General features: G+C 43.4%; 1 protein-coding gene and 2 long non-coding RNA genes across 5 annotated transcripts in view; 1 reads left to right on the forward strand and 2 right to left on the reverse strand.

Annotated features, from left to right (window-relative positions):
* The window catches only part of LOC105062508 (very-long-chain 3-oxoacyl-CoA reductase-B), an 18,232-nt gene extending 12,173 nt beyond the window's left edge, over positions 1-6,059 (reverse strand). The window contains exons 1-5 of one of the 2 annotated variants that reach the window (XM_010946799.3): positions 5,834-6,059; positions 5,411-5,457; positions 1,204-1,279; positions 884-994; positions 695-762 (exon numbers count right to left, since the gene is read on the reverse strand). In XM_010946799.3, the coding sequence (XP_010945101.1) occupies positions 695-762; positions 884-994; positions 1,204-1,279; positions 5,411-5,457; positions 5,834-5,993 (462 nt within the window). In that variant the 5' untranslated portion in view covers positions 5,994-6,059. The remainder of the gene's footprint in view (positions 1-694; positions 763-883; positions 995-1,203; positions 1,280-5,410; positions 5,458-5,833) is intronic. The other variant, XM_074369437.1, reaches the window with a different exon arrangement.
* LOC141578585 (uncharacterized) lies at positions 4,834-16,248 on the forward strand. 2 transcript variants are annotated; one of them, XR_012508996.1, is made up of 3 exons: positions 4,834-5,482; positions 10,314-10,479; positions 16,115-16,248. It is a non-coding gene; the product is annotated as an uncharacterized LOC141578585 (long non-coding RNA). The 2 variants fall into 2 exon arrangements; XR_012508995.1 differs by having other exon boundaries at positions 10,330-10,479.
* On the reverse strand, positions 10,330-16,117 carry LOC141578584 (uncharacterized). Its single transcript, XR_012508994.1, has 3 exons — positions 14,494-16,117; positions 14,046-14,159; positions 10,330-10,460 (listed from the first exon to the last, which is right to left on the reverse strand). It is a non-coding gene; the product is annotated as an uncharacterized LOC141578584 (long non-coding RNA).
* Positions 16,249-27,873: the final 11,625 nt, after the last annotated feature.

A 27,873-nucleotide genomic window follows, 5' to 3' on the forward strand; every position in this document is an offset into this window, starting at 1 on the left:
CTTAATCGTTCTCAAATGCAGGGTTCATCTCCAGCCACAACTTCCTCTAACACCTGAGGGAGGAGACACTGGCTGCCTCTCCTTTAAATTTTATAAAGTGAGCCATGCATTACTTTTGAAATAATAATATGTAAAATTTAAAAGTCATCCTTATCTTCTGTTTTGTCTATGTCTAATAATAGCCAACACTCAGGGGTGGCTGGGTATAGCTCATACTTAGCATGCCCAAGGTCTTGGGTTCAATTCCCAGGTACCTCTATTTAAAAAAAAAAAAAAAAAGAACGAAAGAAATCAAACACTGAATAGCCAACATTTATGGAGCACACAGCTTAGGTTTATGTGCATTATTTTATTCCATTGTCATATCAGCCCTATGAGGCCAGCAAAAATATGCATTCCCATTTTCTAGATACGAAACTGAGGCACTGACTTTCCTACGTGAGTCATGTCCCCTTAAAGTCGGCACCAGCGAATACAAAAGGGCAGAGAGAAGCAGCCTCAGCTTGAACGCTTGTACGGTTGGGCACTGCTGAAGGGCGCCCCATGGAAGGAAGCCTCCTTCACATCCTAGACGTCATAAATTTGTAGCTTTCAGATCATTTTTTCCAGGAAGGCAACAGATTACCTGCCTGAAACTACAGAGGGAGCAGCGTGAAGAAGGGGTGACCACGGACGGGTACTCGGTTTTACTTACTTGGGCGGTGTCCTCAAAGTCGAGCAGTTTACCCAAGTTGTCTGCATATTGCTTGGCCACATTGTTCACTGAGTGAGAGGGGACACATTGTTTGCGTCACTCCAAACAGTTCCCGGGGGACAGGGTGGAGACCAAGGGAGGGCGAGCATGTTGAGGGCAGCGCTCCTCCCAGAGGGCATGGGGACATACCCAGTATTCCAATCTCCAGGTCCTTCAGTCCTGCCTCAATGGGCTCATAGATCTCCAAGCCCCCGGTGAAATCAGCCTGGATGACTCGGGTGCTTCGGCCATAAAGCCGCTCTGGGGAGGGGTCCGGGGGCATTGAGAGCCAGAACCTTAGCTGGAATTCAGTCCCACCTTTGCCCCATCCCACCCCAGTCCTTGTTCACTTCCTGCCCCTACCCCATCCTTCGATGGCCCCAGATGCAGAGGGAGGCCTCTCCCCGCACCCGCCCCGACCATGCCCTGGTATCACCCCAGGACATTCCTAGCCCCTCTCCCCTCCTCACCTATCTCCTTGGCCTCGTGTTCCAACTTGCTCGGGTCTCGACTGATGAGGACGATGTTCAGACCTCTCCGGGCAAGCTGCGGGGGATGCATTCATTGACTTACTCACCAATTCCACAAATAGTTACCAGATGCTGACAGTCTGATGCAGTGTTGCAGGCACTGGTGGATGCAGAGGTGAACAAAAGAGAAACTCGGAAACTGGAGCACGCATTCTAGGGAAATAGTATTCCAGGCAGAGAGAGCAGCAAGTGCAAAGACCCTTGCACAAAGGCTGGCAGCTTAGAGGACAGCAAACAGTACAGTGTGCACTGAATGACTTGGCCGGTACCCAGGATCTCAGCTAGGCGGACAGAGAACTAAATCATGGGGCTCCGGACGGCCCAGTTAAGACTTTGGCTTTTATTCTCAGTGATATAAAGAATCCAGTGATTTGCATTCCTTCCTTCATGCATTTCTTCAAAATGTGTTTACTGAGCCCCTGCCCTTTGCTGGGTGGTGCTGGAAACACCGGATGCCCAAGATAGACTCGGTCTCTCTCAGTAGCCAGAGAGCTCTCTCTAAAACACAAACCTGCTTCTGCCTTTCCTACTCAGAACCTGCTTTGACTCCCCAGGGTCCTGGAGATAAAACCACACTCATCACCCTGGCCCTGAGTGGCCTGGGTCTAGCCTGAGTCTTCAGCTGTCCCTCCTGCCAGTGGCCCTCTGTGGGAATCCAGGCTCAGCAGGCAGTTCAACAGCCCCAAAAGCACCTTCTGAATTTTCCTGCCTCTGGGCCTTTGCACATGCTGTTCCTGCTGCCTTGAATGCCCTACCCCTTGAAACAGAGTTAGCAGACATTTGTGGAATGGGTGCTGAGCAGCATTTTGGTGCAGGTCTGACCCTCTCAACCTGCATGTCTGAGGGTGATGTGTTACGTGGGACTGAGTGTCCATCAGCTTTGGGGGGAGGTTGGACACAAACATCTCAACAGCCTCATGCATCTTAGAGGTTGATGCTGTGAAGGGCATTTATTCATTCAACAAACATTTGCCCAGAATCCATTTGTGCCTGGCCCTGTGCTTGGTGGCACAGCCACAGCCCTGCCCTCATGGGGCTCACAGCGTGGTGCTGGGACAGACCAGTCCCCAGACAGCAATGACTCAGAGCAGCCATCACTACTGGCTGACTCGCATCTAGACCCAAGTACTCTCCCTTTCCCCCAGGGTTGCCCGGCTCCTTGTGTTCTAGCCTCCCCTCCCTTCTTGGCCGTCAAGGACATCACTTCAGCTTTCTCCCATCTTTCCCCACATCACAACTTTTCCCTCTTCTGGATTATTCCCATCAGCTTGCAAACCTGCCAGAATCACTCCCATCTTCTCTGTTCAGGTATTGCGCCATTTCTTATCACCCATCCCACTTTACTCAATGTTCATGAAAGGGTTGTTGACATTGGCTCTCTTCCCATACCCTCTTGCTTCCATTCCAGCTGGGCTCCTGCTCCTACCAGGCCACCCAAGCCACTCTAGTCACCAATAACTTCTGTGTTGCTAAATCCAGTGCTGTGTTCTCAGCATCTCCCAGCAGCAAATGACACATTCATCACGCCTCTACTTGGAAGCATTCCTTACCCGGTTTCCGAGACCTCACTTTCCACGCTGGTTTTGCCCCTACTTTGTCTCAGTAGGGAGCAATATGGGGTGATTCAGATCGTGCTGCCCCTCTCCATGGGCCCCCAGGGCCATGGGTGTCTCATCTAGTCTTATAACTTAATTTTTTTCTTAAGGCAAAGTTGTTTTTCTTTTCACTGACGTATAGTCAGTTTACAATGTTGCGTCACTTTCTGGTGGACAGCATAATGTTTCAGTCAGACATATACATACATATCTTCCTTTTCATATTCTTTTCATTATAGGTCACTACAAGATATTGAATATAGTTCCCTGTGCTGTACAAAAGAAACTTGTTGTTTATCTAATTTATATATACTCGTTAGTATCTGCAAATCCCAAACTCCCAATTTATCCCTTCCTACCCTCTTTCCCCCTGGTAATCGTAAGTTTGTTTTCTAGTGTCATAACTTCAAGTAGCATTGTTATGTTGATGATGCTTCAATGTACATCTCCACCCCTCTGAACTCCAGAGCGGGCCCTCTCTGCTGCATGCTTCTCAATTGGTATCTTAAACTTCGAATATCCAGAACTAGACTCCTTCCCCTTTCCCCTTAACCTGGTCCCCTCATTTCAACTCCATCTCAGTAATGGCAACTCCATCCTTTGAGGTATTTTGGTCAAAAATCTTGTGGTAATTTAGTTTATGAGGCCAGCATTACCCTAATAGCAAAAACCAAACAAAGATATTACAAGAAAACTACAAACTCAGGGAACTATATTCAATATCTTATAATAGCCTATAATGAAACAGAAAAGAATACATATGTATAACTGAATCACTATGTTGTACACCAGAAACTGACACCACATTGTAAGTCAATTATACTTCAATTTAAAAAAAAAAAGAAAATTACAAACTAATATCCCTCTAAACTTAGACACAAAAATTCTCAACAAAATATTAGTAAATCAAATCCAGCAATATTGAAAAAGGATAATAGATAATCACCAAATGGGGCTTATTGCAGGAATGCAGGGTTAGCTTAACATTTTAAAAATCAATTGATGTAATTTATTATATAAACAGACTAAAGAAGAAAAACCCTATGAGCGTACCTCAACAGACAAAGAAAAATTAATTGACAAATGTCAACCTCCATCCTTGATAAAAACTTTCAGCAATCTAGGTATAGAAGAGATCTTCCTTAACCTTATAAGGTCATGTAAACACATATATACACACATGCATACATTTAAAAACCTGCAGCTAACATTATACTTAATGGCTAAAACCTGAATGGTTTTTCCCGAAGGTCAGGAAAAAAGGCAAGGATGTTCACTCTTAGCATTCCTCTCAACATCATATTTAATTTCCCAGCCAGTACAATAAGGCAAGAAAAAGAAATAATAGGTATACAGACTGGAAAGGAAGAAATAAAATTGTCTCTATACTCAGATGACATGATTGTCTACACAGAAAAATTTTAAGAAATGTACAAAAAAGCTACAAGAACTAAGGAGTGTACACCAGAAATTGACACAACATTGTAAACTGACTATAACTCAGTTAAAAAAAAAAAAAAAAGAACTATGAAGTGAGTTTAGCAAGGTTTCAGGTTACAAGGTCCAAAGTTTGGAGTCATACTCCACCTCCAGTCTGTTTAATAGAATCAATACAAATCCCCAGTACTTTTCATACCTCTAATACTGTCACTCTGGTCTAAATCATCAGGATCTCTTGCTTGGATTTTGCAAAAGCCTCTAAGCTGATCTTGCTTCCACCCTTGCCCACTATAGTATTGTATCCTTCTTATATTCAGAACCCCCTCAAGATCCCATCTCACTCAGTAAATGTTAAAGTCCCCACAATAACCTACCAGATTCCCCATGATTTGCCCTCAAATTGCATCTCTGTCCTCCTCTCCCATAGCTCCCCTCTCCCTTTTACTTTTACAGTCACAGTGGCCCCTTTCCTGCTTCTCCAACATGCAACACTCCCTACCTAGGGCCTTTGCACTGGCTGTTTCTTCTCCCTGGAAATTCCTTCTCCCAATTCACATGACTCCCTCCCTCACCTCCTTCTAGTCTTTGCCCATTGTTGCCTTCTCAGTGACACCTTCTCTGATTACTCTATTATAAAAATTGGAACCTGCACATCCCCAGGGCTCCCTGTCCTCCTTTTCTGACTTATTTTTCTCCTTAACCCTTGTAATCATTTGACCCAGCGTCCTTTGTACTTGTTTACCTTATTTACTCCTGTCTCCCCTCACTAGAACAGAAGCTTTGCGAGGGCAAGGTCTTTTGATTTTTTTCAAATCGATTTTGTTCACTGTAACCCTTGTACCTTGAAGATGCCTGGCACGTGGAGGTGGCATATAAATAGGTTTTGAATGAATAAATCAGGGTGACGATGGGAGAATATCAAGGATCTGTAGAAGCCCAGTGTAAACACCTGCCCCCAGCCTGGGGGCCAGAGGGAAGGCTTCCTAGGGGAGAGGACGTCTGAGGGAAGCAGATAAAGCACACGATTCGCAGTCTCTTACGGGCAGCTGACAACAGGCAAACAGACAAGAGAAGCTTTCCCACCACCCACTAGGCTCCAAGCGCTGGCTCACCTCATGTGCATAAGCCCTGCCAATGCCGCTGGTAGCTCCTGTCACCACTAGAAACAAGAGAAGGAGCAGGAGGTAGGTGGGGGAGCCAGACCAGATCCCACCCTGTCATCCCCTCCATTCTCCCTCTTCTGGGTTTTTGCGCCTTTTCTGGGAACCCCCCTCACTGAGATCCAGCTCCTCCTGGTTCTTGTCCTCATCCTTCATGGGCTCAGGTCTCTGACACCTGCTCGTCTTACCTGCACAGGTTTGGGGACTTCAAGCACCCCGTGCCTCCCTTGACCTTCTCGCTCCAGCCTTCACCTGTCTTGCTTCCAGGAATCCTCTGGCCTCACCTGTCTGTCCTCGTTCCTGTTTCTGCCTCTCCTTCCCCTTCCCTCCCCCCAACCAGCCCAACCTGCCTGGCATGGAGCCCTCCTCCCTCACCTGCCCAGGCTCCATGGGCCCGGAGCCAGGGGGCGCCCCGGCGCGCCTGGGGCAGCAGGTAAACATAGACTGTGTAGACCAACCCCCAGGTCACCCACAGCAGCAGACACACGGCGGTAACTGCTCCCAGCACTCTCAGTGCATCCCACTCTGACTCCATCGCAACTCCGGTCAACAAGTCACCCGACCTAGGGCCTAGGAGGCTGCCTTCGGGAGCGGCTATTTCAAGCCTGGCGGAAGCAGAGGGGGCGGTGGGGAGGGCTGTGGGTGGGGTGGGCTGGGGAACGACACACCTCGTTAGCACCCCTCTCACCACCTGGCAAGCATTCCGCCCTGCCCCTCACTGTAGCCACGCCCCGGGGCCTTAAACTACCTGATAGTCACGCCCATCAGCCCTAGCACTGCCCTGTCCTATCTAATACGGCCACAAGTGTTTAAGGTCTGCTTTGAATCCCTGCAGAGCAGTACATCCCACCTCCCCTCAGCCCACAGGACTAGGGGAAGTGTACCCAGAGATGCCCTCTGTTTGGGTCACTGAACTCACTCTAGCTGCTGATAGGAGCCAGAACTGATAATAGCTTGTCAATATTCAATGTGTCAGACCAACCTGACCGACAGATTATCAGCTCAGGCCACGAAGAAGCCAAAGCCCTTACAACAGCTTTAAGGGATCTTGCTCCTCATTCCTCCTCTGCAAATTCTTTTTTAATTATTATTACTATTGTGGTAAAATATGCACCACATAAATTTTACCATTTGAACCCTTTTTAAGTGTATATATAGTTCAGTGACATTAAGTATGTTCACAGTATTGTGCAACTGTCACCACTAATCCATTTCCAGAAATATTTCATAATCTTTGATAAAGAGAAAACAACAGGCCCCCAGTGGAGTCGCTTGTGCTAACCCTCAGGTCAGCCAAACAAGACCTAATCGCTAACCTGACTGCAGTTTCAGCCCCCGCGATGTAACCCTCACCCGCTTCACCCACGATCGCGTGGTCAGCACTAGTTAGGTATTCCACCCCACAGACCCTTCCATTCCCCTTAGAGGGTGGCTTTGCCTGAAACAATGCATTCTTTGCTAACAATTTCCTTCTTTTCCCCCTTTCCACCTTTAAAAACCTTTCCTGGGTTGGAGTTATAGCTCAGTGGTAGAGCTCGTCCTTAGCTGGCGTGCACAAGGTCCTGGGTTCAATCCCCAGTGCCTCCATTAAGGGTGGGGGGGAAGGGAGCTTGGACTTAAAAAACAAACAAAGACAGCAGATAGGAAAGGCCCATGTCTTTAGGGGAAAAAACACAACAACAAAAAACACCTTTCCTTATTTCCATCCCAGTGGAGTACCTTTGTATTCCTGGATGGAATGCAGCCTGATTCATAAATCATTGAATGACGTCAACTTGATCTTTAAATGTACCCAGGTAAGTTTTTGTTATTTAACAGATTTGGTGGCAGTGGTAGGACTGAAGGAAACTTGCAACAGCTTTGGGGACAAGAAACACAGGTGTGGTACCCCTTGCACCGTTTGAGCTGACCGTCTTTCTCGACACCTCCACTTCCAAGGGCCCTGAATGAGTTCCTCTTGGTTCTGAGCTCTGCTCTGTTTGGGTTAAGCTCCCGATCTAATTGGCTTTCCAGTTCATTCCCCATTTGTCTGGAATCACTGCTTCCATGTTAGGAAATATTGGTGACAGTTACAATTTGCCATTTGTCTGGAATCAGCCTGTAGTTTCCATTCTTTGCTGGTTCAGCCTTTCCCCCCATCCCCAGTTCCACGTTGTGAATTGCTGGCGGTGACATAGGATCTTTTCTTGTCCAGGATCCAGTAACGTCTCTGGATTATTGCCGATCTATTAACGTTCATATGTTTGTTTGTCTTGTCTTGTATTAATAAAGGCTGTTGCTAAGTGAGATCGCAGAGGCTGAAAAGCTGCAAAAATTAGTGGGTATGGATCGAGCACTTAAGAGCTGTTAGAGTGCCCACCACCAAACCCAAAGACACCATGGTAGGATAAGTTGGTCAAAGAATGGGTTAGATTGACACTAGGTCACCCGCCAACCTCAAGAAAATTTCCATGTGATGAGGTACACTGGAAGACACCACACAATCCCCCACCCAGTGGCAGATCCTTTTTAAAAGGTGTTGATTTGGCTCCAAACAACCCAAAGACTTAGTTATTGGGATTCTCAAATCCTAGAGTCAAGCACACCATCTCCTAGCATACCTGCTTATCTGATGTCTAAAAGCCATGGTTCTGGGAGCTATAAATATGCATTAAAAATGGCAAAATCTTACTAAAAACAACCTAGAATTACAATGGAGGAACGTTCCAATTAGACAAGCTCATTTACTTAAGAAGTGCACTTGAAAGTAAGGGTTCCCAAATTAAACGAACAGAATGGGATACCTATTTTAATTGATATGCATGAACTTCCAAAACTTTCTAAAATAAGAAAGTTTCTTTTGTATAGCACAGGGAACTATGCTCAATATCTTGTAATAACCTTTAATGGAAAAAATATGAAAACGAATATATGTATGTATATGCAAGACTGGGACATTGTGTTGTACACCAGAGATTGGCATATTCTAATTGACTGTACTTCAATTAAAAAAAGATTCCCAAATAGTTTTATTAAAAGACTCGTTACAAAAGGTTAATGAAAAATCGAAGCACACCAGAGGTACCAAAAGCCAAAGGCAACAGGACTGATGGGACCCCTACCACTCCCCTCCATCCTTCTTTACCTGAGCGCTCACATTTTACCCATTCTCGGTCTGGACAGCCTTTCCACTCTAAAGAGACTATTACACAGTTACTTTTTAAAATAAAATGATCCAGTGTTGCAGGTGAACTTCCTCAGAAAGCTTTCTCTCCTTGGAAAGACTGAACTAAGGGTCATCGTTAAAAGAATTTCCTAAACCCAAGGAGCATCTCCAAAAGTTCTGTTGAAGAATTTAGAATCCTTATCGAGGCCTCTGACCCCAGGTCTCCAGATCTTTACCAGCTTCTATATATGCTGGTAGGACCTGGTGAAGCCCCAGAATGGATGTGGGAAGAAGAATGGCATCATCTCAAGGATGATATTCAATATCCTTCATCTCTAACATGGTCTTCTGATGGACCAGAAAAAGCCCCCCTTAGAGCAACTGAGCCTAGAGCCTTCCCTGCCCACACTGGCTGGTCTATTCCTCCAACACGCAAAGAGAGGAAAGATGAGTCTGTGGCAGATTTTAAAGCCGGTTTGGAAGCTCTCTTCTTATGGAATTTGGGATTCCATGTAATAAATGAGGTCACCCAATCTGCTTTAGCTTCCCTATTAGTGGCTGTCCGTTTCAGTCTGGATGCCTTTAACTTCTTTTCCTTGCCTAATAGCTCTGGCCAGGACTCCTAGTGCTACGCTACACAGAAGTGGTAAAACTGGCATCTTTGCCTTGTTCCTGATCTTAGAGGAAAAGATTTTGGTCTTTCACCATCGAGGATGATGTCAGCTGCAGGCTTTTCATATACAGCTTTAACTACGTTAAGGTCGTTTCCTTCTATTCCCAGATTGTTGAATGTTTTTATCGTGAAAGAGTGTTGAATTTTGTCAAGTAGTTTTTCCGCATCATTTGACATTATAATGTGTTTTTCCTTCATTCTGTTACTGTATTACATTAACACATTAATCTATTAATGTAATGTATTGTATTACATAAATAATTTATAATCTATAAATAATTAATATACACATTTGTCTTTTAAATCCTGTAGAAAATAAAAAATGGAATTACAAAGCAAGATTTAAATCATACTGGCCTTTACATTTGCCTATATTATCTTTATTGGAGGCCTTTATATCTTCATATGACTTTGAGTTCCTGTTTAACTTAATTTTATTTCATCCTTAATGACTTTTAGCATTTCTTGTGGGGCAGGTTTGGTGATAATAAACTCCTTTAACTTTTGTTTATCTGGGAAGATGGTGATTCCTCTGGCTTAGGGGATAAAAGGAATAGAGTGGGTGCTGGCATGACGATTATTTTGAGCTGAAGTTGAGAACCAACAAATACAGGAGACGCTTTCTCTCAATTCCCCTTATCTGCCTAAAAACAACAGATCCTCAAAAAACAAAAATAAAAACAAAAACCTCACTTGTCATATATCACCTCCCTAGGAGTTTCGTCAACCAGGGAAAACTGACTCATCCCAAGAGAGAAGACTAGACTGTTAAGTGAACATGTTACCCAGACAGATACTGTCACAAACGATCAAATTGCCTATCTGTTCTCCTAAGGGCCAGTTTATCTTTCATAAGCATCATTTGCTCTCCCGTAAGTGGCCTCTCTCCCCCTTTCCCTTCCCCATTACGAAGGCATATAAAGCTCTCAAATCTCACTGCTTTTTTGGATACTCTTTTTTTTTTCTGATGCCCCTGTGCACATGAAATAAAAAATTAATACATTTGTATGCTTTTTCTCCCATTAATCTGCCTGCAGTCAATTTATTTTGCAGACCCAGTCACTGGACCTAGGAGTGTAAAAGAAAAGTCTTCGCTCTCCTGTGGTTCCTGGCAATGGGAATGAGATATCATTGGCTGGAACATTCTGCCCACTCCGGAGGCTGCAGCCGAGAGATCCTGGGACCTGACGAAGGCAGCAAAAGGTAAGACTTCTTTTCAGTCTCCTGGGTCTCAGCATGAGGTCTGATCAAACCCAGGAGTACAAGTCTCTACCGTATTTCCCCTTTCTAAACTTACATTAGCTGGAGAAAACATCTGTATGAATTAGTTCTTTGGGTAGAACAACTCATGTGATTTTGTCTTGAGTACTCTGGGTTTTAATTCATCCTTTCCCTTCCAGAGATGGTCATTGTGTTCTATTGCCTCTGTCTCTTGTGGTTTATATATATATATATATATATATATATGTGTGTGTGTGTGTGTGTGTGTGTGTGTGTGTGTGTTATTTATATGTTATTTATAGTCTTGTTCAGATTATTTTCCATTATAGGTCATTATAAGATATTGAATATAGTTCCCTGTGCTATACAATAGTTCCTTGTTGGTTATCTATTTTATATATAGTAGTGTGTATCTGTTAATCCCAAACTCCTAATTTATCCTCCCTCCCCCCTTTTCCCTTTGGTAACCATAAGTTTGTTTTCTAGGTCTGTGAGTCTATTTCTGTTTTGTAATTAAGTCCATTTGTGTTTTTTTTAGATTCCACATATAAATGATATCATATATTTACCTTTCTCTGTCTGACTTCACTTAGTATGATAATCTATAGGTCCATCCATGTTGCTGCAAATGGAGTTACTTCATTCTTTTTTATGGCTGAGTAGTATTCCATTATATATATATCTCACATGTCTTCTTTATCCAGGCATCTGTCAATGGACATTTAGGTTGCTTCCATGTCTTGGATATTGTAAATAGCGCTGTTATGAACACTGGGGTGCATGTGTCTTTTCAGATTAGAATTTTCTCTGGAGATGTGCCCAGTAGTGGGATTGCTGGATCACATGGTAACTCTACTTTTAGTTTTTTAAGGAACCTCCAGACTATTCTCCATAGTGGCTGCACCAAATTACATTCCCACCAACAGTGTGGGAGGGTTCCCCGTTCTCCACACCCACTCCAGCATTTATCATCTGTAGACTTGTTGATGATGGCTGTCTTGTCGTGTTGATCATCATTAGGAGAATCATAAGGTAGAACAAAGGCAAAGGGTCGACAAGCCTGTCATTGGAATTGGCCTCACAGCCTGGTGTGTTTACAGTTCTCATCAAACTGGCATCGAGCTAGATAAACTTTGCTGTGTGTCACCCATTTAAAAAAAAAAGATGAAAAATTCCTCTTTCATCTCCTTTTGTGTCCTGAGAGCTTGGCTTTGTAAGCAGTGAGAACACTGGCTCTGGTTTCCAGCAGCTGGGGGGTGCAGGCTGCCCGGCTTGCCTCCAGTGGCTGCCCAACAGGGTAGGAACTCCAGATGCAAAGTGACAAGCAGCACTTTCTTTCTCTGATGCCAGCTCTCAGGGGGGTCCCTCTTAACGAGGAGTCCCAGGCCACCAGAGGCTCTCTTGTCTCTAACCGTGTTGTCTTGTCAGTGCTGGGACAATCCCATCCCAGTGTCGCCTGCCTGTATTCACACATGACTAGGTCTGTGACTCAAGGTGTCTCATTTGTATGGGAGACCGGAGACATGAGTTTTCATAATCAACATTTTTACCCCCCATGGCAACAAGCATCCTTGCTTCCTTGAGCAATTAGTAATGGAATGGACACACCTTCGAGAGGGAGGGTATAACTCAGTGGGAGAGCCCATGCTTAGCATGCTTGAGGTCCTGGATTCAATCCCCGGTATCTCCATTAAAAGCAACAACAAAAAATCCTAATAAATAAATAAACCTAATTACTCCCCCCCAAAAAACACCCTAAACAAACAAATAAAAAAAGATATACCTTTGAAGTATAATCAATGGCCAGATGAGGGATCCTTTGATTTGTAAAAACTTTTACATTTTAAAAAAAGATTTTAGAGAGCTCTCATCAAAAATAAATGGTCTATGGGTACCAAGATCAAACTGATAGAAGGACACAAAAGAACGTTCTGGCTAGACTTAGGGACTCCTTTAACAAGATTTAAAAAACAGAAATCAGACTTAGAACAGAAATTAAAGAGGGGAGGGTACCGCTCTGTGGTAGAGTGCATGCCTTAGCATGCCCAAGGTCCTGGTTTCAATCCCCAGTACCTCCATTAAAACAAACAAACAAACCTAATTACCTCCCCCTCAAAAAACAAAAAAATAAATAAATAAAATCATATCCACAGCCACCATGAATTCCTTCTCCACCTCTCTATCTGCCCCTTTACCCTCACCCTCCTGTCCTTAACCCTTCAAAAGATCTTTTGGATCTCTGGGTCCCTGCCCCAAATCCTCCTCCCCCAAATCTAACCTCACCTCCTCAGCAAATTCCTTTAATTCCTAAAACTCCTTCAACTCCTCCAGAAAAATCCTTCAAACACCTGGCTGCCATCCCTTTCCCTGCAAGAATTCCAGAAGGCATTCTGGCCTGATCTCTAGACCCCAGGGACGGAATGCAGATTACTTATGTAAATGCTGAGAGTCGAGGAAGAAAATCTGGTAGAGGGGGACTGGCTTGACATCCCTGACAACCCCCACTACTGCCCAGGGCTCTGTAATCAAAACCCATCCGCTTCAGATTTTCCCAGGCAAAGTGCTTGGGGAATGTATCCTGGACCGCAACCAAGAAGAGTCCATGTCTGAACTTGCCAACTACAAAGCCCTTTTGTTCCCACTTTCAGAAGATCCTACCAAATTTTGAGAGGAGTTAGAAAGATTAGTGGCCACATAGAACCCCGCTCATAGGGATCCTGACCAGCTTTTAAGGGGTGTTCTTCCCACCCGTGATTATACTGTAGTTATATGCCAAGAGCTCCTGGGGAAAATTCCCCCACACTGGGGAAACTGGTGGCCAGATCCATTCCCAGGCCCTCCTGCAAATGACCAGGAAATGACCCAGGTGGAGGCTCATATTCAAGCCCTGATAGGAGTGACGCTAGAGGTCTTTCCTTCAAAGGTGAACTGGTCCAAGGTTGAATTGTGGGCTCAGAAGGAAGACGAGCATGCAGCCCAATGTTCACAGCAGCACTACTTACAACAGCCAAGACATGGAAGGAACCTAAATGTCCATCAACAGATGATTGGATAAAGAAGTTGTGGTATATATATGGTATATATATGGTATATATATAATGGAATACTACTCAGCCATGAAAAAGAATGAAGTAACGCCATTTGCAGCAATATGGATGGACCTAGAGATGATCATACTAAGTGAAGTAAGTCAGAGAGAGAAAGACAAATATCATATAATATCACTTAGAGGTGGAATCTAAAAAAATGACACAAAATGAAATTATTTACAAAACAGAAAGAGACTCACAGACATAGAAAACAGACTATGGTTACCAAAGGGGAAGGGATGGGGAGGGATAAATTAGGAGTTTGGGATTAGCAGATACAAACTACTATATACAAAATAGATAAACAACAAGGTCCTACTGTATAGCACAGGGACCTATATTCAATAGTTTATAATAACATATAATAAAAAAGAATCTATATAAATGTATGTATGTATGACTGAATCACTATGCTGTACACCAGAAACTAACACAACATTGTAAATCGACTATACTTACATGGATATATCTCTGTGGAAGGTGTTACACAGACTTTTCTAAGACACACTGCATCAAACCCAGAAGCTCCAGAACACAGAAATCTTTTCAGTGCTTTGGTTGGAAATCTTCGCCCTGATATAAACAAGCAAATCCAAAACAGTGCAGTTGGCGGGGATGGACAATCTCTCCACGTTATCACAGAAACTGCTTCTCAATTCTTTTAAAATAGCTTGCAGGAAAGCAGGAGGAAAAAGGAATGAAAATCAACTCTGACCTCATTTTACTTAGTTTCATTGATCAGTATAAGAGGATGCATTTGAAGTTCATCTTTCTCGAATATTGAAGTAAAGAAATTTAAATGGCTCTTTAATCTGCTAATTGGTGGCCTATAAAAACACATTCAGTCCATGATTAAAGCTTTTTACCATTGCAGAACAAACAAACAAACAAAACAATCCTTGCTTACAAGGTACTTATGAAAACAGAGTTGACTCCAGGAGTAACTCAAAGTCCGCCCCTTTCTGTCACCAGCCGCAGAGCCTCCCCAGTTTGTCCCAAGCCAACTGCATATGCTATAAAAAGCCAGGACGTTGGGAAAACAGTTGTCCTGCCCTAAAAATTAAGGAAAGCTTAAAAAGCAATCATTCTAGAACCCTGCACCCTCAGAGGGTCCGTTCTCCCGCTTCTGCGGGGCAGTTCCCCATGGAGGACAAGGTCAGTCTATCCTCAGCCACACCCCACCACCCACCATTTAAGTTAAGAGAGAGGGTGGGGAATTGGATTTCTTAATGGACACTGGTGCAACTTTTTCTACCATTGGCTCGGAGGATTTATCTCCACCCATCACCGCCTATTCCACTCCAGCTGTCAAGTCTCTGGGCAACCTGTCTCACTGCCTTTGTCTCAGACCACCCTGCTATTCTCAGACCTTCTTTACCTCCACCACGCCTTTCCAGTTTCTGCTTCCTCACTAGCAAGTCTTTTAGGTAGAGATTTGCTATGAAATTCTATTGTCACAATACAGTGCAATGCAAAGGGCATTTTAAAAAAAGTTTCAGTCTTTATTTTTTTTTTACTAAAGTATAGTTGATTTATAGTATTATATTAGTTTCAGATGTACCACATAGTGATTCAATATTTTTGTAGCTCATACTCCATTTAAAGTTATTATACAATATTGGTTATACTCTGTGCTGTACAATATATCTTTGTATTTTATTAATTTATTTATTTGTGTTTCTTGGGGTGGGTAATTAGGTTTATTTGTTTACTTATTTTTAAAGGAGGCACTGGAGATTGAACCCAGGACCTCGTGCACTCTACTCCCCCATCTTATTTATTTTATACATTGTAGTTTGTACCTCTTTTAAAATTTTTATTTTTATTTATTTTTTAAAATTTTATTTTATTGAGTTATAGTCAGCTTACCAAAATTTTTATTTTTAATTGAAGTGTACTTGATTTACAATGTTATTTCAGGTGTACAGCAAAGCCATTCAGTTACACATGTACGTATGTGTATATATTTTTTCAGATTATTTTCCATTATAGCTTATTATAAGAAATTGAATGTAGTTCCCTGTGCTATGCAGTAGGTCCTTGCTGTTTAGCTATTTTATATATAGTAGTGTGTATCTGTTAGTCCCCAACTCCTAACTTAAACCTCCCTACTTCCCCTTTGGTAACCCTGGTTTGTTTTCTTTGTCTGTGAGTCTATTTCTGGTTTATAAATAAAATTTGTATTGAAAGGGCGTTTTTTATGTCCCTCCCAGCAGAGTGAACCTCTTAACTTCCTATTTTCCCTCATAGAGACCTATCGTGATTTAAATTCCTCTGAAGAGGACGCAACCTTAAAAGATGTCCTGGTGGGAAGGTATAGCTCAGTGGTAAGGCATATGCTTAGCATGCATGAGGTCCCGGCAATTCCCGGTATCTCCTCTAAAAATAAATAAATAAACCTAATTACCTCCCCACAAAACAAAACTTAAAAAGAAAAAATAGAGTACATGAAATTAAAAGAAATATTACAAGCTCTCTTTTCCAGCAGGGTGCCCTTATCTTTACTTTCTTATCCTGCAACATTCCAGTGTCGCCTGTAAAAAACAGAAGGGAAGTTTGATTCAGAAGCGAATCAAATCTGTCCATGTGTACAAGACAGAAGAACTGTAAACTCTTGCAATCTGTCACCACCCCAGGGTCCCTCATCCAGCCGCTACCGGCCCATCAATGCCCGCTGACGCAACCTGGTTTACAGGGATTGACCTCCGCTCAAAGTTCCTTTCCTTCCTATTGACCCTTGACTCACAGTTTCTCTCTGCAATTAAGTTCAGAAGAAGAGAAAGAACACGGACTCGTGTACCTCACGCATGTGGCATTTCCCTCCATATTATCCCAAGTCCTTAGAGCTGACTTTGGTTCTGGGGACTTTACTTCGGGCCCCACCCTTGGTCAATACGAGGCTGGTCTCTCATTCTGTAACCAGACGAGCGGGTGATGTTTTCCGGAGGGCGCTAGTGACACAAGACCAGAAAGCTTTCAGGTCTAAGCTTCAGTGAGTGTGAACCACTGCCACTACTCAGGACCTGTGATATCACAGGGGACTCAAAAACTTACCCCCCAAAGCCTTAAATTACTTCTGTCCAGGCCTCCCCTCAAATCAAAATAAAACAGCTATGCAAATCCTGGGGCAGCTGGCTTCTGCCGCCCATGGATTCCTATTTTTGCTGCCTTTGTTCAACCTTCATTTGCCCTCGTTCCAGATGCTACTCTGAGCCCATCTCCCAGCCCTCAGAGGCATGGACCTCCTCTGAAACATCAAATGAGCATTGTCCATACCCCAAGCTCTCAACTGACCTAATTTTGACAAAATTTTTCACCTCTACTGCCATGAAGATGGTGGAATAGCTTCAGGTATTTTAGCACAAATTTTTGCCTCACAAATACATCCTGTAGCATATTTCTCAGGTTACTCGGACCCCTATGGCATCACGCACGTCCCCAGGCCTGCCAGCAGGAGCCAGGCCCCTCACACTGGGCTCCCAGCACCTCTGTTCCGCCCCCTGCTGCTGTCTCTGCTCCCTTACACAGTCTTGTGACTTGGAGCCTCTCTGCAGAGTGGCAGACCTACCAACAGAACCTGGGTACCAACCCCGCCATCATCTTCCATTGCAGTAACGCTTTGCGTCTGTCTTCTCTGCTATCCCTCTGAGACAGGAGGGAAGAGGGCAGGGCACAACCATTAAAAGAATGACACAGCAATTAGCGCCAAGACGGCAGAAGAGTCAACTCCCAGTAGAACTTGAGCTTCATTATCTGCTCATTGTAATATATTAGCTAAATGGTACTCCCAGAGGTGCCATGACTGTTTCAAGAATGACCCTAAAAGGTCAAAAAGTGGGTGATGGCCCAGTTCCTGGGAATCCCAGCCCCTTCTCCAAGGTAGTTGGAATAATCCTCCCACTTGTTAGCATATAAAGTTACCAAGCCCATAAAAACTAACAACCCCAGACCCCGAGGTCGCTCTGTGGCTCTCTTGTCTTCTGAGACGCCTTCACTCTTGTCTATGGATGTAGCTCTCTGAATAAATCTACCTTCACTCTACTATGGCTCGCTCTTGAACTCTCTCCTGCACGAGAGAGAAAGCCAAGGACCCTCACTTGGCAGGTAGGTCCCAGGGACTCGCTCAAGGCTTGGGACATGGCCATCCTCTTGTGCCCCATTTTCCTGTATCACCTCCCTGGTGATGGAAAGCCCCACTCCATCCACACAATTACAAAAAATGAAACTACAGAAATGGTCTCAAAGCCACGAGAAATGGCCTCAAAACTAGAGAAAGGGTCTCAGTGGTCTTAGACATCCCCTCTGACAATCCAGACTTACTTCTATTTTTCCATGGTTCTTGTAGATGAAATTCCTGGGGAGACCTAATACGCGGGTCATGCCTTAGCTTCCCCACAGGAAGCACTGGAGGCCCGTGCTTTGCCTGCTATAAAATCAGCCAAGCAACCAAGCCAGAACTCATAGCTCTCCCAAGAGCTTGCACACTGTCAAAGGGGAGAACTGGCAGGATGCACACCGCCTCCAGATGTGCTCTTGCCATCTGCCATGCTGCTGGCACACACGGAAAATTCCCAAGATTCTTAATCTCCGCTGGTACCCCATGGCCAACGGGGATATGCTGCCTTACTGTGGGCTAATTTACCTTCCTGTTAAAATCACTAGTGTTCACTGTGAAGCCTACACCCAGGAGATTGACTCTCCATCTCCAGGGAAGGACAGAGCCCACAAGGCTGCTAGACACACAGCCAGAAAGGGACCACCCCAACCCATGCCTTCTCCGCCTGTTTTGGGTAAAGGATCAATGACCCACGGTCCTCGGTGAAAGAATTCACAGGAAATTCTGAAATCACAGCACATGGCAAGTTTTTATTAGTTAAAGAAACAGCAGAGAGGGACAAGACCTCTGTGGACAGAGAAGAAGCTGCATCTGCAGGTGGTTTTAAGAGCTTTTTTTTAATGCCCCTCCCCTACTGTGGAGTTTTTCCAGCTCGCAAGCACGCATGCTCACTCATATCCCTTGTTTGTACAAGGGAAGGAAAAGAGAAGGGGGCTGTAAACCAGGGCCCCAGCACATCTGGTTTATCTGTCTTCAAGGTCTTTTGAATCCCTTGTTTTGAATTCCTCATCCCCCTGCCTGACTTGCCCTGACTGTTCACCCACATCACACCCACTATATAAACCTGCCTTTATCTCCAACTGATCCTATCAGCTGGCCAGGCAAATGCCCCACAATCTGAAAAAGACAAATGGATACAAAAGGGGGCCAAACAGGAAGTCCTGAGGATGTAACATACAGCACGGTAGCCACAGTTAGTAAGACTACAGTGCACACTTGAAAATGGCCAAGAGAGTAGATCTCACAAGTCCTCACAGGGAAAAAACTGTTTTGTAACTATGCGTGGTGACGCATGTTCACTAGACTTACTTTGATCATTTCACAGTAACACAAATAGCGAATCATTATGTTGTGCAGCTGAAACTAACGTAAAGCAGTAGGTCAATTGTACCTCAATTTTAAAAAAAAAGAAGGGAGCCAAACCATCGATGGAGTATACGTTGGGCCAAATGGAGTTCTTGTGGCCCCCCTTTCATTTTTTTAAATTGAGCTATAATTCATCAGCCCCCTTCCTCTGACCTTTTGGCTGGCCTTACCTCCCATGAGGTGGGACCTGTGTGTGGATGGGGGACAACAAAGCAACTAAAGGACAAGGATTCTGCTCCATCCCAACCCGGCCCAACCTTGTATCCACAAAATTTCTGACCAAATTATTTCCCGATGCACTTTTGGGAATCTCACCAGATCTCTGGAGAACAGCATATCTCAGGAAATGTTCCGAGGCCCACAGTACCTGTCCCTGCATCCCACACCGATTCCGTAGATCGACCTCAGGCTTCAGGCTATTCCTGGCATTTGCTAATAATCTGCATGTTTACTGGAGGAACTGGATGATATCCAATTAGGTGTGCCAAAGCTATGATGGTGGTAAGGAAATGAATAACCGAGATTATCCCTCAGTTTGGCATTCCTCTACAGATTGAGTGGGCCAAGGAACTGTGGAAATAAATAAATAAAATTTACAGCGGAAACAGACTGCTTTGCAAAAACTCTGGGACACACCTTAAAAGGTCATACCTTGTAAAACCCTCAATCATCATCAGGCCAAGTGAAACATAAAAATCTTAACACTAAAAAGGACTTCAGATAAAATCTGTCAAGAAATTAGCTGGAAGTGTCACACATTTTGAGATAGTCTGGTTGCCCTATGCCTCCTGGCATTTCTTTCTTTCTTTCTTTCTTTTTTAAATGGAGGACCTGGAGATTGAACCCATGCCTGCTAGGTATGCACTTTGCCACTGATCTATACCCACCCCCTTGCCCCTGGTAGTTCTAAAACTTCCATTCCTGCTCTGTGTGAACATTTATTGGGACTTGAATAAGCAGTGTGATGCTATGACTAGCTCTATACAAGAACTAGCTAGTACACGCCTACCTCAGAGATATTGGGGGTTCAGTTCTAGACTAGCGCAATAAAGTTAATATTGCAATAAAGCTGTCACCGAATGCAAGTTCGTGTGTCTCATGCACAGTGAGGCCAAACAAACCGAAAGGTCAGATTTTGGAGGAGAGAAAGATTTGTTGCAGGGCGGAGCAAGGAGAATGGGTGGCTCATGCCCCAAAAAACCCAAACTCCCTGAAGCAGTTCAGCAAAGCCTTTTTAAAGGCCAGGTGAGGGAGGAATGTCCCAGGGTGTGTGACCAGCTTGTGCACAGCTCTCTGATTGGTTGATGTTGAGGTAACAGGGTGGTCAACGTTATCAGTCCTTAGGTGCCAGAAGGTCTGGGGGCTATGTGCTCCTGATCATCAAGTAGTTAATTTCTTCCATTTGGTGTTGGTTTTTAGCATCTGAAAAACTCAGGAAATATGCATGAGATACTATTATCAGAGAGGGGCTGCAGCAGAGGATATGGGAGATGGGTCTGTCCCAGGAAGGCCCCAAAGAGTCCTGCTCCCATTACAAAGTGAGTCACAAGTACTTTTTGGTTTCCAAGTGTGTATAAGTTATGTGACATTATGCTGTACACCAAATATTGACACATTGTAACTGAATATACTTCAGTAAATTAAAAAATAATAAAATAAAAGTTATGTTTACAGAGTTGGGAATATAGCTCAGTGGTAGAGTGTGTGCTTAGCATGCCCAAGGTCCTGGGTTCAATCCCTAGTATCTCCATTAAAAATAGTAATAAATAAAAATTTTTTAAATGTTGTGTTTACATTATACTGTAGTCTATTAAGCATGCAATAACATTATGTCTAAAAAAATGTACATATCTTAGTTTAAAAATACTTTATTGCTAAAAAATGCTGACCATCATCTGAGCCATCAGTGAGTTGTCACCTCTTTGCCACTTGGAGGGTCCTGCCTGGATGTTGATGGCAGCTGACTGATCAGGGTGGTGGTTGCTGAAGATGGGGGCAGCTGTGGCAATTTCTTAAAATAAGACAACTGTGAAATTTACCACATCGATTGACTTTTTTTTCCCCACAACAATGGACTTTATTGTCTTCTCTCAGATGAGAATGCAGACCATATTGATTGATTTTTCCTTTCACAAACAATATCTCTGTAGCATGCCATGCTGTTTGATAGCATTTTACTCACAGTGGGGTCAATCCTCTCAAATCCTGGTGCTGCTTTATTAACTACGTTCATCTTCTAAATCCTTTGTTGTCATTTCAACAGTTTTCACAGCATCTTCACCAGGAGTAGATTCCATCTCAAGAAGCCACTTTCTATGCTCCTCCATAAGAAGTAATTCCTCATCCATTACATTTTGATCAGAAGGTTGCAGCAATTCAGTCCCACCTTCAGGCTCACTTCTAATTCTGGTTCTCTCACTGTTGCCACCACCTCTGCACTTACTTCCTCTGCTGAAGTCTGAAACCTCCTCAAAATCATCCATGAGGGTTGGAATCAACTTCTTCCAAAGTCCCGTTAATGTTGATATTTTTGACCTCTTCCCATGAACCATGAATGTTCTTCATGGCATTTAGAAGGGTGAGTCCAGGGGACGGTATACCTTGGCGGTAGAGTGCATTCTTAGCATGCATGATGTCCTGGGGTCAATCCCCAGTACCTCATTAAAAATAAATAAACCTAATTACCTCCCCCACCAAAAAAAAAAAATTGATAGAACGGTGAGTCCTTTCCAGAAGGTTTTAAAATTTGCTTTGCACAGACGCATCAGAGGAATCACTATCTACGGCAGCTACATCCTTAGGAAATGTATGTACATTGAAGCTCTTGTTTGGTGTCGCCACCTTCGTTAATTACTCAGCTCAATCTCCTGGATAACCTGCTGTGGCTCCTACATCAGCACTGGCTGCTTCACCTTACATTTTTATGTCCTGGAGACGGCTTCTTTCTCTGCTGGCTTCAGATTTTTCTTCTGCAGCTTCCTCACCTCTCTCAGCCTTCGTAGAATTGAAGAGTTAGAATCTTACTCTGGATTAGGCGTTGGCTGAAGGGAATGTTGTGGCTGGTTTGATCTTCTGTCCATTTTCAATCAAGCTTTCTCCGTATCAGTAATAAAGCTGTTTTGCTTTCTTATCATCCGTCTGTTCCCTGGAGTAGCACTTTTAATCTCCTTCAAGAGCTTGTCCTTTACAATCACTACTTGGCTAACTGGCACGAGAGGCCAAGCCCTCAGCCCATCTCGGTTTTCAACATGTCCTCCTCACTAAGCTTAATCCTTTCTAGCTTTTGATTAAAAGTGAGAGACATGTGACTCTTCCTTTCACTAGAACACTTGAGGCCACTGTAGGGTAACTAATTGGCCTAATTTAATACTGTTGTGACTCAGGGAACAGGGAGGTCTGAGGAGAGGGAGAGAGACAGAGGGAGGGCCAGTTGGTGGAGCAGTCAGAACACACACAACGTTTATCAATTAAGTTCGCCATCTGACACGTGGGCGCTGTTCATGGCGCCAGCAAAACGATTACAATAGTAACATCAAAGATCACTGATAACAGATCATCATAATAGAGTAATCGTGAAAAAGTCTGAAATGTTGAGAATTACGAAACATGGCCGAGACCCAAAGTGAGCAAATACTATTGGAAAAAATGGCACCAGTAAGACTTACTGGCTTGCCACAAATCCTCAATTTGTTAAAAAAAAAAAAAAAAAAAAGCAGCATCTGTGAATGCAGTAAAGCGAAGTACAATAAAACAGGTCTGCCTATGTACTTGTAGTATGTTGTCAACAGGCCATCACTGACCAACAAGCCCTGTCATCCCTTCCAACCAGGAAATCCAGTGTACATTGAGGTTTTAGAAGGCACGCATGGTCACCTTGCTAGGAAGGGTCTCTGCTGACCCAGCGGCACTGCCATCAAAATATAAGAGACATCCTGCTGGATTCGCAGGAGCCGCACCAAACCAGACCCAGGTCAGCACGCCCAGGACACTCGGAAGGCCATCCCTACAGATGACAACCTTACACGAAGGATTTCCAGAAGGATTTCTGGAGCCAAGTCCCAGGCTCCTGAAGCAGATGATGCCAAGAAGTAGGTAGTTTCTTCCCCAGATCACAGATCAAGAACTTCATCTTCACCTTTTTGCTTTTTTTCTTTTCCTCTCCTCTTGAACTCCTCCTCCCAGAGCATTAGGAAAAAAAGAAGAATTCTCTGACTTCTTCCATGGAAGCTTCCCCTTTTCTCTCCTTTATGGAAAGGCTGGTGGGAAATGGCTTGGCTCAATCCATCCTGGCTATCTCTGCTCATCCACAATGGGCCGTCTTTCAAACTGGATCTTACTTCTACTCAACCTGACTGCTTCTTCAATAGGTCAAGGACAAACCAGCAGCCCCTTGCACCCATCTTCCAAATCAAGACCATGTTAATTAATCAACCTGATTGCTGGTTACGTCAAAATCTAGCAGAGAAAAGGAACCTGAGCCATTTTCATTCTGCCAATGAGCACCTGATGGGTTAACTATGGAAGATGGATGAATGAAAGGGTATAGTATCCATGACCCCCAAAAAACCATCTCCCTCTTCAGTGAGTTCATTAGGCTCAGTCATCCCTCTGTGGAAGTTCAAGGACTGTCCCTTGCTCAGGTAAAATCACTGGAAAGGGATGTGTCCCTTTGCTGTGAAAACAGGCATGATGCTAGACCAGTGGTGACATATCAAGGTAATATGGCCACCAAAGCTTGTGGTTTGATTCCAGAGGCAACGTCCCCAAACCACTCACAGAGGTCATAAGTGTTTCTAGCACTAACTCTTATGACAAAAATTATCAGATCACCAAAAGTCTTGGTTGGTTCCCAGGCCACCCATGAATGACGTGGGGAGGCTCAGCTGTTCCCATGATCAGGCTCCCTGACAGCACCAGTTATCTCTGGGGAGACCTCAAATCTGGACTAACTTGGTCAGGTGACAAAGCCAAGCCTTATAGCTGCCAAAGCCGGACTGCCAGTCTGCCAGATCAGATATTATGCAATTCTGCTGCTCTTGAAACTGTGCCACATAGGGTTAAAAAACCCATAACAGAACCTGCTGACCACAGCAATTCTAGAGCTTGGCTAACAGAACAGCAGGTAAGGGAACAGCTTGTTACAAACCCCTCTGCTTGTAACACAACAAAACTCGCTGAAACTGAATGGAACCAACACAGCTGACGGGAGTCTGCGCAGAAGAGACTTCCTTGTCCAATTTGTCCCCCAATTCACCTGCATGTTTCATACCAAGTCCCCCTCAATTTGCACACGTGCCACACAAAGAAGCCTGTAACTCAGATACACCTGCACAGAACACTGATTCCATCCCCTTTTCGCTCCCTCCAATCATCTTGCCCCACGCCCAAGCCCACCTGCTCCTTTATCCCATAAATATCCTAAGCCCCCCGCCTTTGGGAAGGTGGGTTTGAGATTTGTTCTCCTGTCTCTTGTGAGGAACCCTTCTCTGCAAACCCTGATGTCTCAATATTTGGCTTGCTTTTTTTTTTAATTTTTAAAAATTTGAAGTATAGTTGACTTGTGTTCATTTCTGGTGTACAGTATAATGATTCACTTACACATATATATTTTTTTCATATTCTTTTTCATTATAGGTATTACAAGTTATTGAATGTAGTTCCCTGTGCTATACAGTAGGACCTTGTTATTTATTTATTTTGTATATAGTAGTTTGTATTTGTTAATCCCAAAATCCTAATTTATCCCTCCTACCTCTTTCCTCTTTGGTAACCATAAATTTGTTTTCTATGTCTGTGAGTCTCTTTCTGTTTTGTAAATAAGTTCATTGTATCATTTTTGTTTGGGTTCCACCTATAAGTCATATCATATATTTGCCTTTCTCTCTCTGGCTTACTTCACTTAGTATGATAATCTCCAGGTCCACCCATGTTGTTGCAAATGGCATTGTTTCATTTTTTATGTCTGGGTAGTATTCCATTGTGTATATATCACATCTTCTTTATCCACTCATCTGTTGGTGGATGTGTATGGTGCTTCCATGTCTTGGCTATTGTAAATAATGCTCCTGTGAACATTGGGGTGTGTGTATCTTTTCAAACTGGAGTTTTCTCCAGATACAGGCCCCAGAACTGGATTACTGGATCATAGGATAAGTCTATTTTTATTTTTTTAAGGAAACTTCATACTGTTTTCCATAGTGGTAGCGCCAATTTACATTCCAAGGTTCCCTCTTCTCCACACCCTCTCCAACCTTTACCATTGTGGACTTTTTAATGATGTGACCTGACCTGTGTGAGGTGGTATCTCATTGTGGTTTTGATTTGCATTTCTCTGACAATTGGCAATACTGGGCATCTTTTCATGTGGCATTTGGCTTGCTTTTGTGTTGGGCAAACAAACCTGGTTGGTAACACTCTTATAACCAGACAGGAGCAAGTAAAGAATGGAGGGGTGCAGATGGCAATATGACCAAGGACAGAGGTTGTCAAAGAACTGCAGTTGCCACTCTGACCTTGTTGGTGAACCACACCGATATCTTTATCTCATAAGGTGGATTCCCACCTAAATGGTCAGGACAATGTGGACTCAGATACCAGGCTCCCTCCGTCACCAGGTTAAGTGCCAATGACTTATGGGAACTTATGAGTTGGAAAAGGCAATATGAAATCTTTCCATGGTAATAGAACAAGAGTTCAATACCATATGTGGACACAGCAAGTGCTCAATTAAAATGTAATGCGGGGAAGGTATAGCTCAGCAGTAGAGTTTGCGCTTCACATGCAGGAGGTCCTGGGTTCAATCCCCAGTACCTCCGCTAAAAGTAAATAAATAAACCTGATTACTTCCCTCCTCAAAGAACCGCAAAACATAAAAAGTTAATAGTTTAGCCTCTGTTGTCCCCCAAAACAGCTGCACCCTGGATACACTAACTGCAAGCAAGGAGGGGTTTGTGAAATAACTGGCAGAAAATGCTTCTTGCAGGTGAATCAGACAGGACAAATCGTGTCTAATTTCTATCTTTTAAAAGAGAAGATAAACACTCTCCATCAGTTAAATGAGTCTCAGCCATTTTATTGGACTTATTTGTTCGCCGGACTGGGAGGCTGGTTTAATGGGATGCGGGGAAGTGCGCCTAGATGTGCTCTTTTCTGTGTGTTTCTGCTCATTCTAATCTATGTATCTCACTTTCAGACCTCCTGCCACTCAACTACTAATCTGAATCTCCTCTCCACAGCCAACAGCTCAATTTTTAATATGCAAATCTTTGCACAAAGTTTCAGATGGAAGAAATGTAGATCAAAATATGCCTTATTTGGGTAAGGACTGTTTTGAGCTGAAGACATCTGAGAATCAACAAATGCAGATTATTTCTCTAAACTTCCTGATCTGCCTAAAAATAGATCCTCAAAAAACAAACAAATTTAAAAAACTGAGTTGTCATAAATTGCCTCTCTGGGCATTTCATCAACTGGGGCAGATTGAGTCCTATTCCCGGAGAGAAGACTAGAAACCAAACCTTGACAGACACTGTCACAAACTCTCATCTCTCCCATCTGTTCTCCTAAGGACCCACTTATCTTCCATAAATATCACTTTCTTTCCTATAAGTGACCTCTCTCTGCTTCCCTTTCCCCTATTAAGATGGTAGGTAAACTCTCAAATCTCACTGTTTTGAGGGGTACTCACTTTTTTGGTATGATACCCCTAAGCACATTAATTGAAAATCAATAAATTTTCATTTGTTTTCTCCTGTTAATCTGCCTGTTGTCAGTTTAGTTCACAGACCCAGCCATTGAACTTAAGAGGGTAGTGTCCAACTCAGCCATAAGAAAGAATGAAATAATGCCATTTATAGCAACATTGATGGACCTGAAGATTGTCATACTAAGGGAAGTAAGCCAAAAAGAGAAAGAAAAATACCATATGATACCACGTATATGTGGAATAAAACAAAAAAAGACACAAACGAACTTATTTACAAAACAGAAACAGACTCACAGACATAGAAAACAAACTCATGGTTACCAGGAAGGGAAAGGGGTGGGAAGGGATAAATTGGGAGTTCTAGATTTGCAGATACTAACTACTATGTATAAAATAAACAAGTTTCTACTGTATAGCACAGGGAACTATATTCAATAGCTTGTAGTAACCTGTAATGAAAAAGAATATGAAAAGGAATATATGTATGTATATGTATGACTGAAACATGACGCTGTACAGCAAAAATTGTCACAACATTGTAAACTGACTAGACTTTAATTTTAAAAAGAGCTAGATGTCCCCAATCCCCCAATACACATAATTTATTCCAGAAACAAAAGATTTAAAAGACTGCCCGATCGAACACTATAGTATTAATTTTTGCAGGCAAGATCTCCTGATGGATGTGAAAATTATCAGGCAAAAGTTTGAGGGGAAACAGGATACTTGAAAAGTCTCAAAGGATCTCCCCCAAGATATTTGTCAATTACAGCGGGAAAAATAATAATCTCACACTGAAGAAACCCAGCAGACACCACCTTAACCACGTGATCAAGGTTAGTACCACATATAATGAGACGTATCAATGTCACACACCCTTAATATAATGTGCGGAGGCACAAAACATCACTTCTGGGGTATTCTTGACAAAAAGCACAGAGTCAATGTAATCATGAGGGAAAGAAACCCAAACTGAGGGACGTTCTACAAAATAACTGATTGATATTCTTCAAAAGTGCCATGGCAGTGAGGGTGAGTGGGGTGTATAGCTCAGTGGTAGAGCGCGTGCTTAGCATGCACGAGGTCCTGCATTCAATCCC

Source organism: Camelus bactrianus, chromosome 9 (assembly GCF_048773025.1).
Source record: "Camelus bactrianus isolate YW-2024 breed Bactrian camel chromosome 9, ASM4877302v1, whole genome shotgun sequence".
Taxonomy (NCBI): Eukaryota; Metazoa; Chordata; class Mammalia; order Artiodactyla; family Camelidae; genus Camelus; species Camelus bactrianus.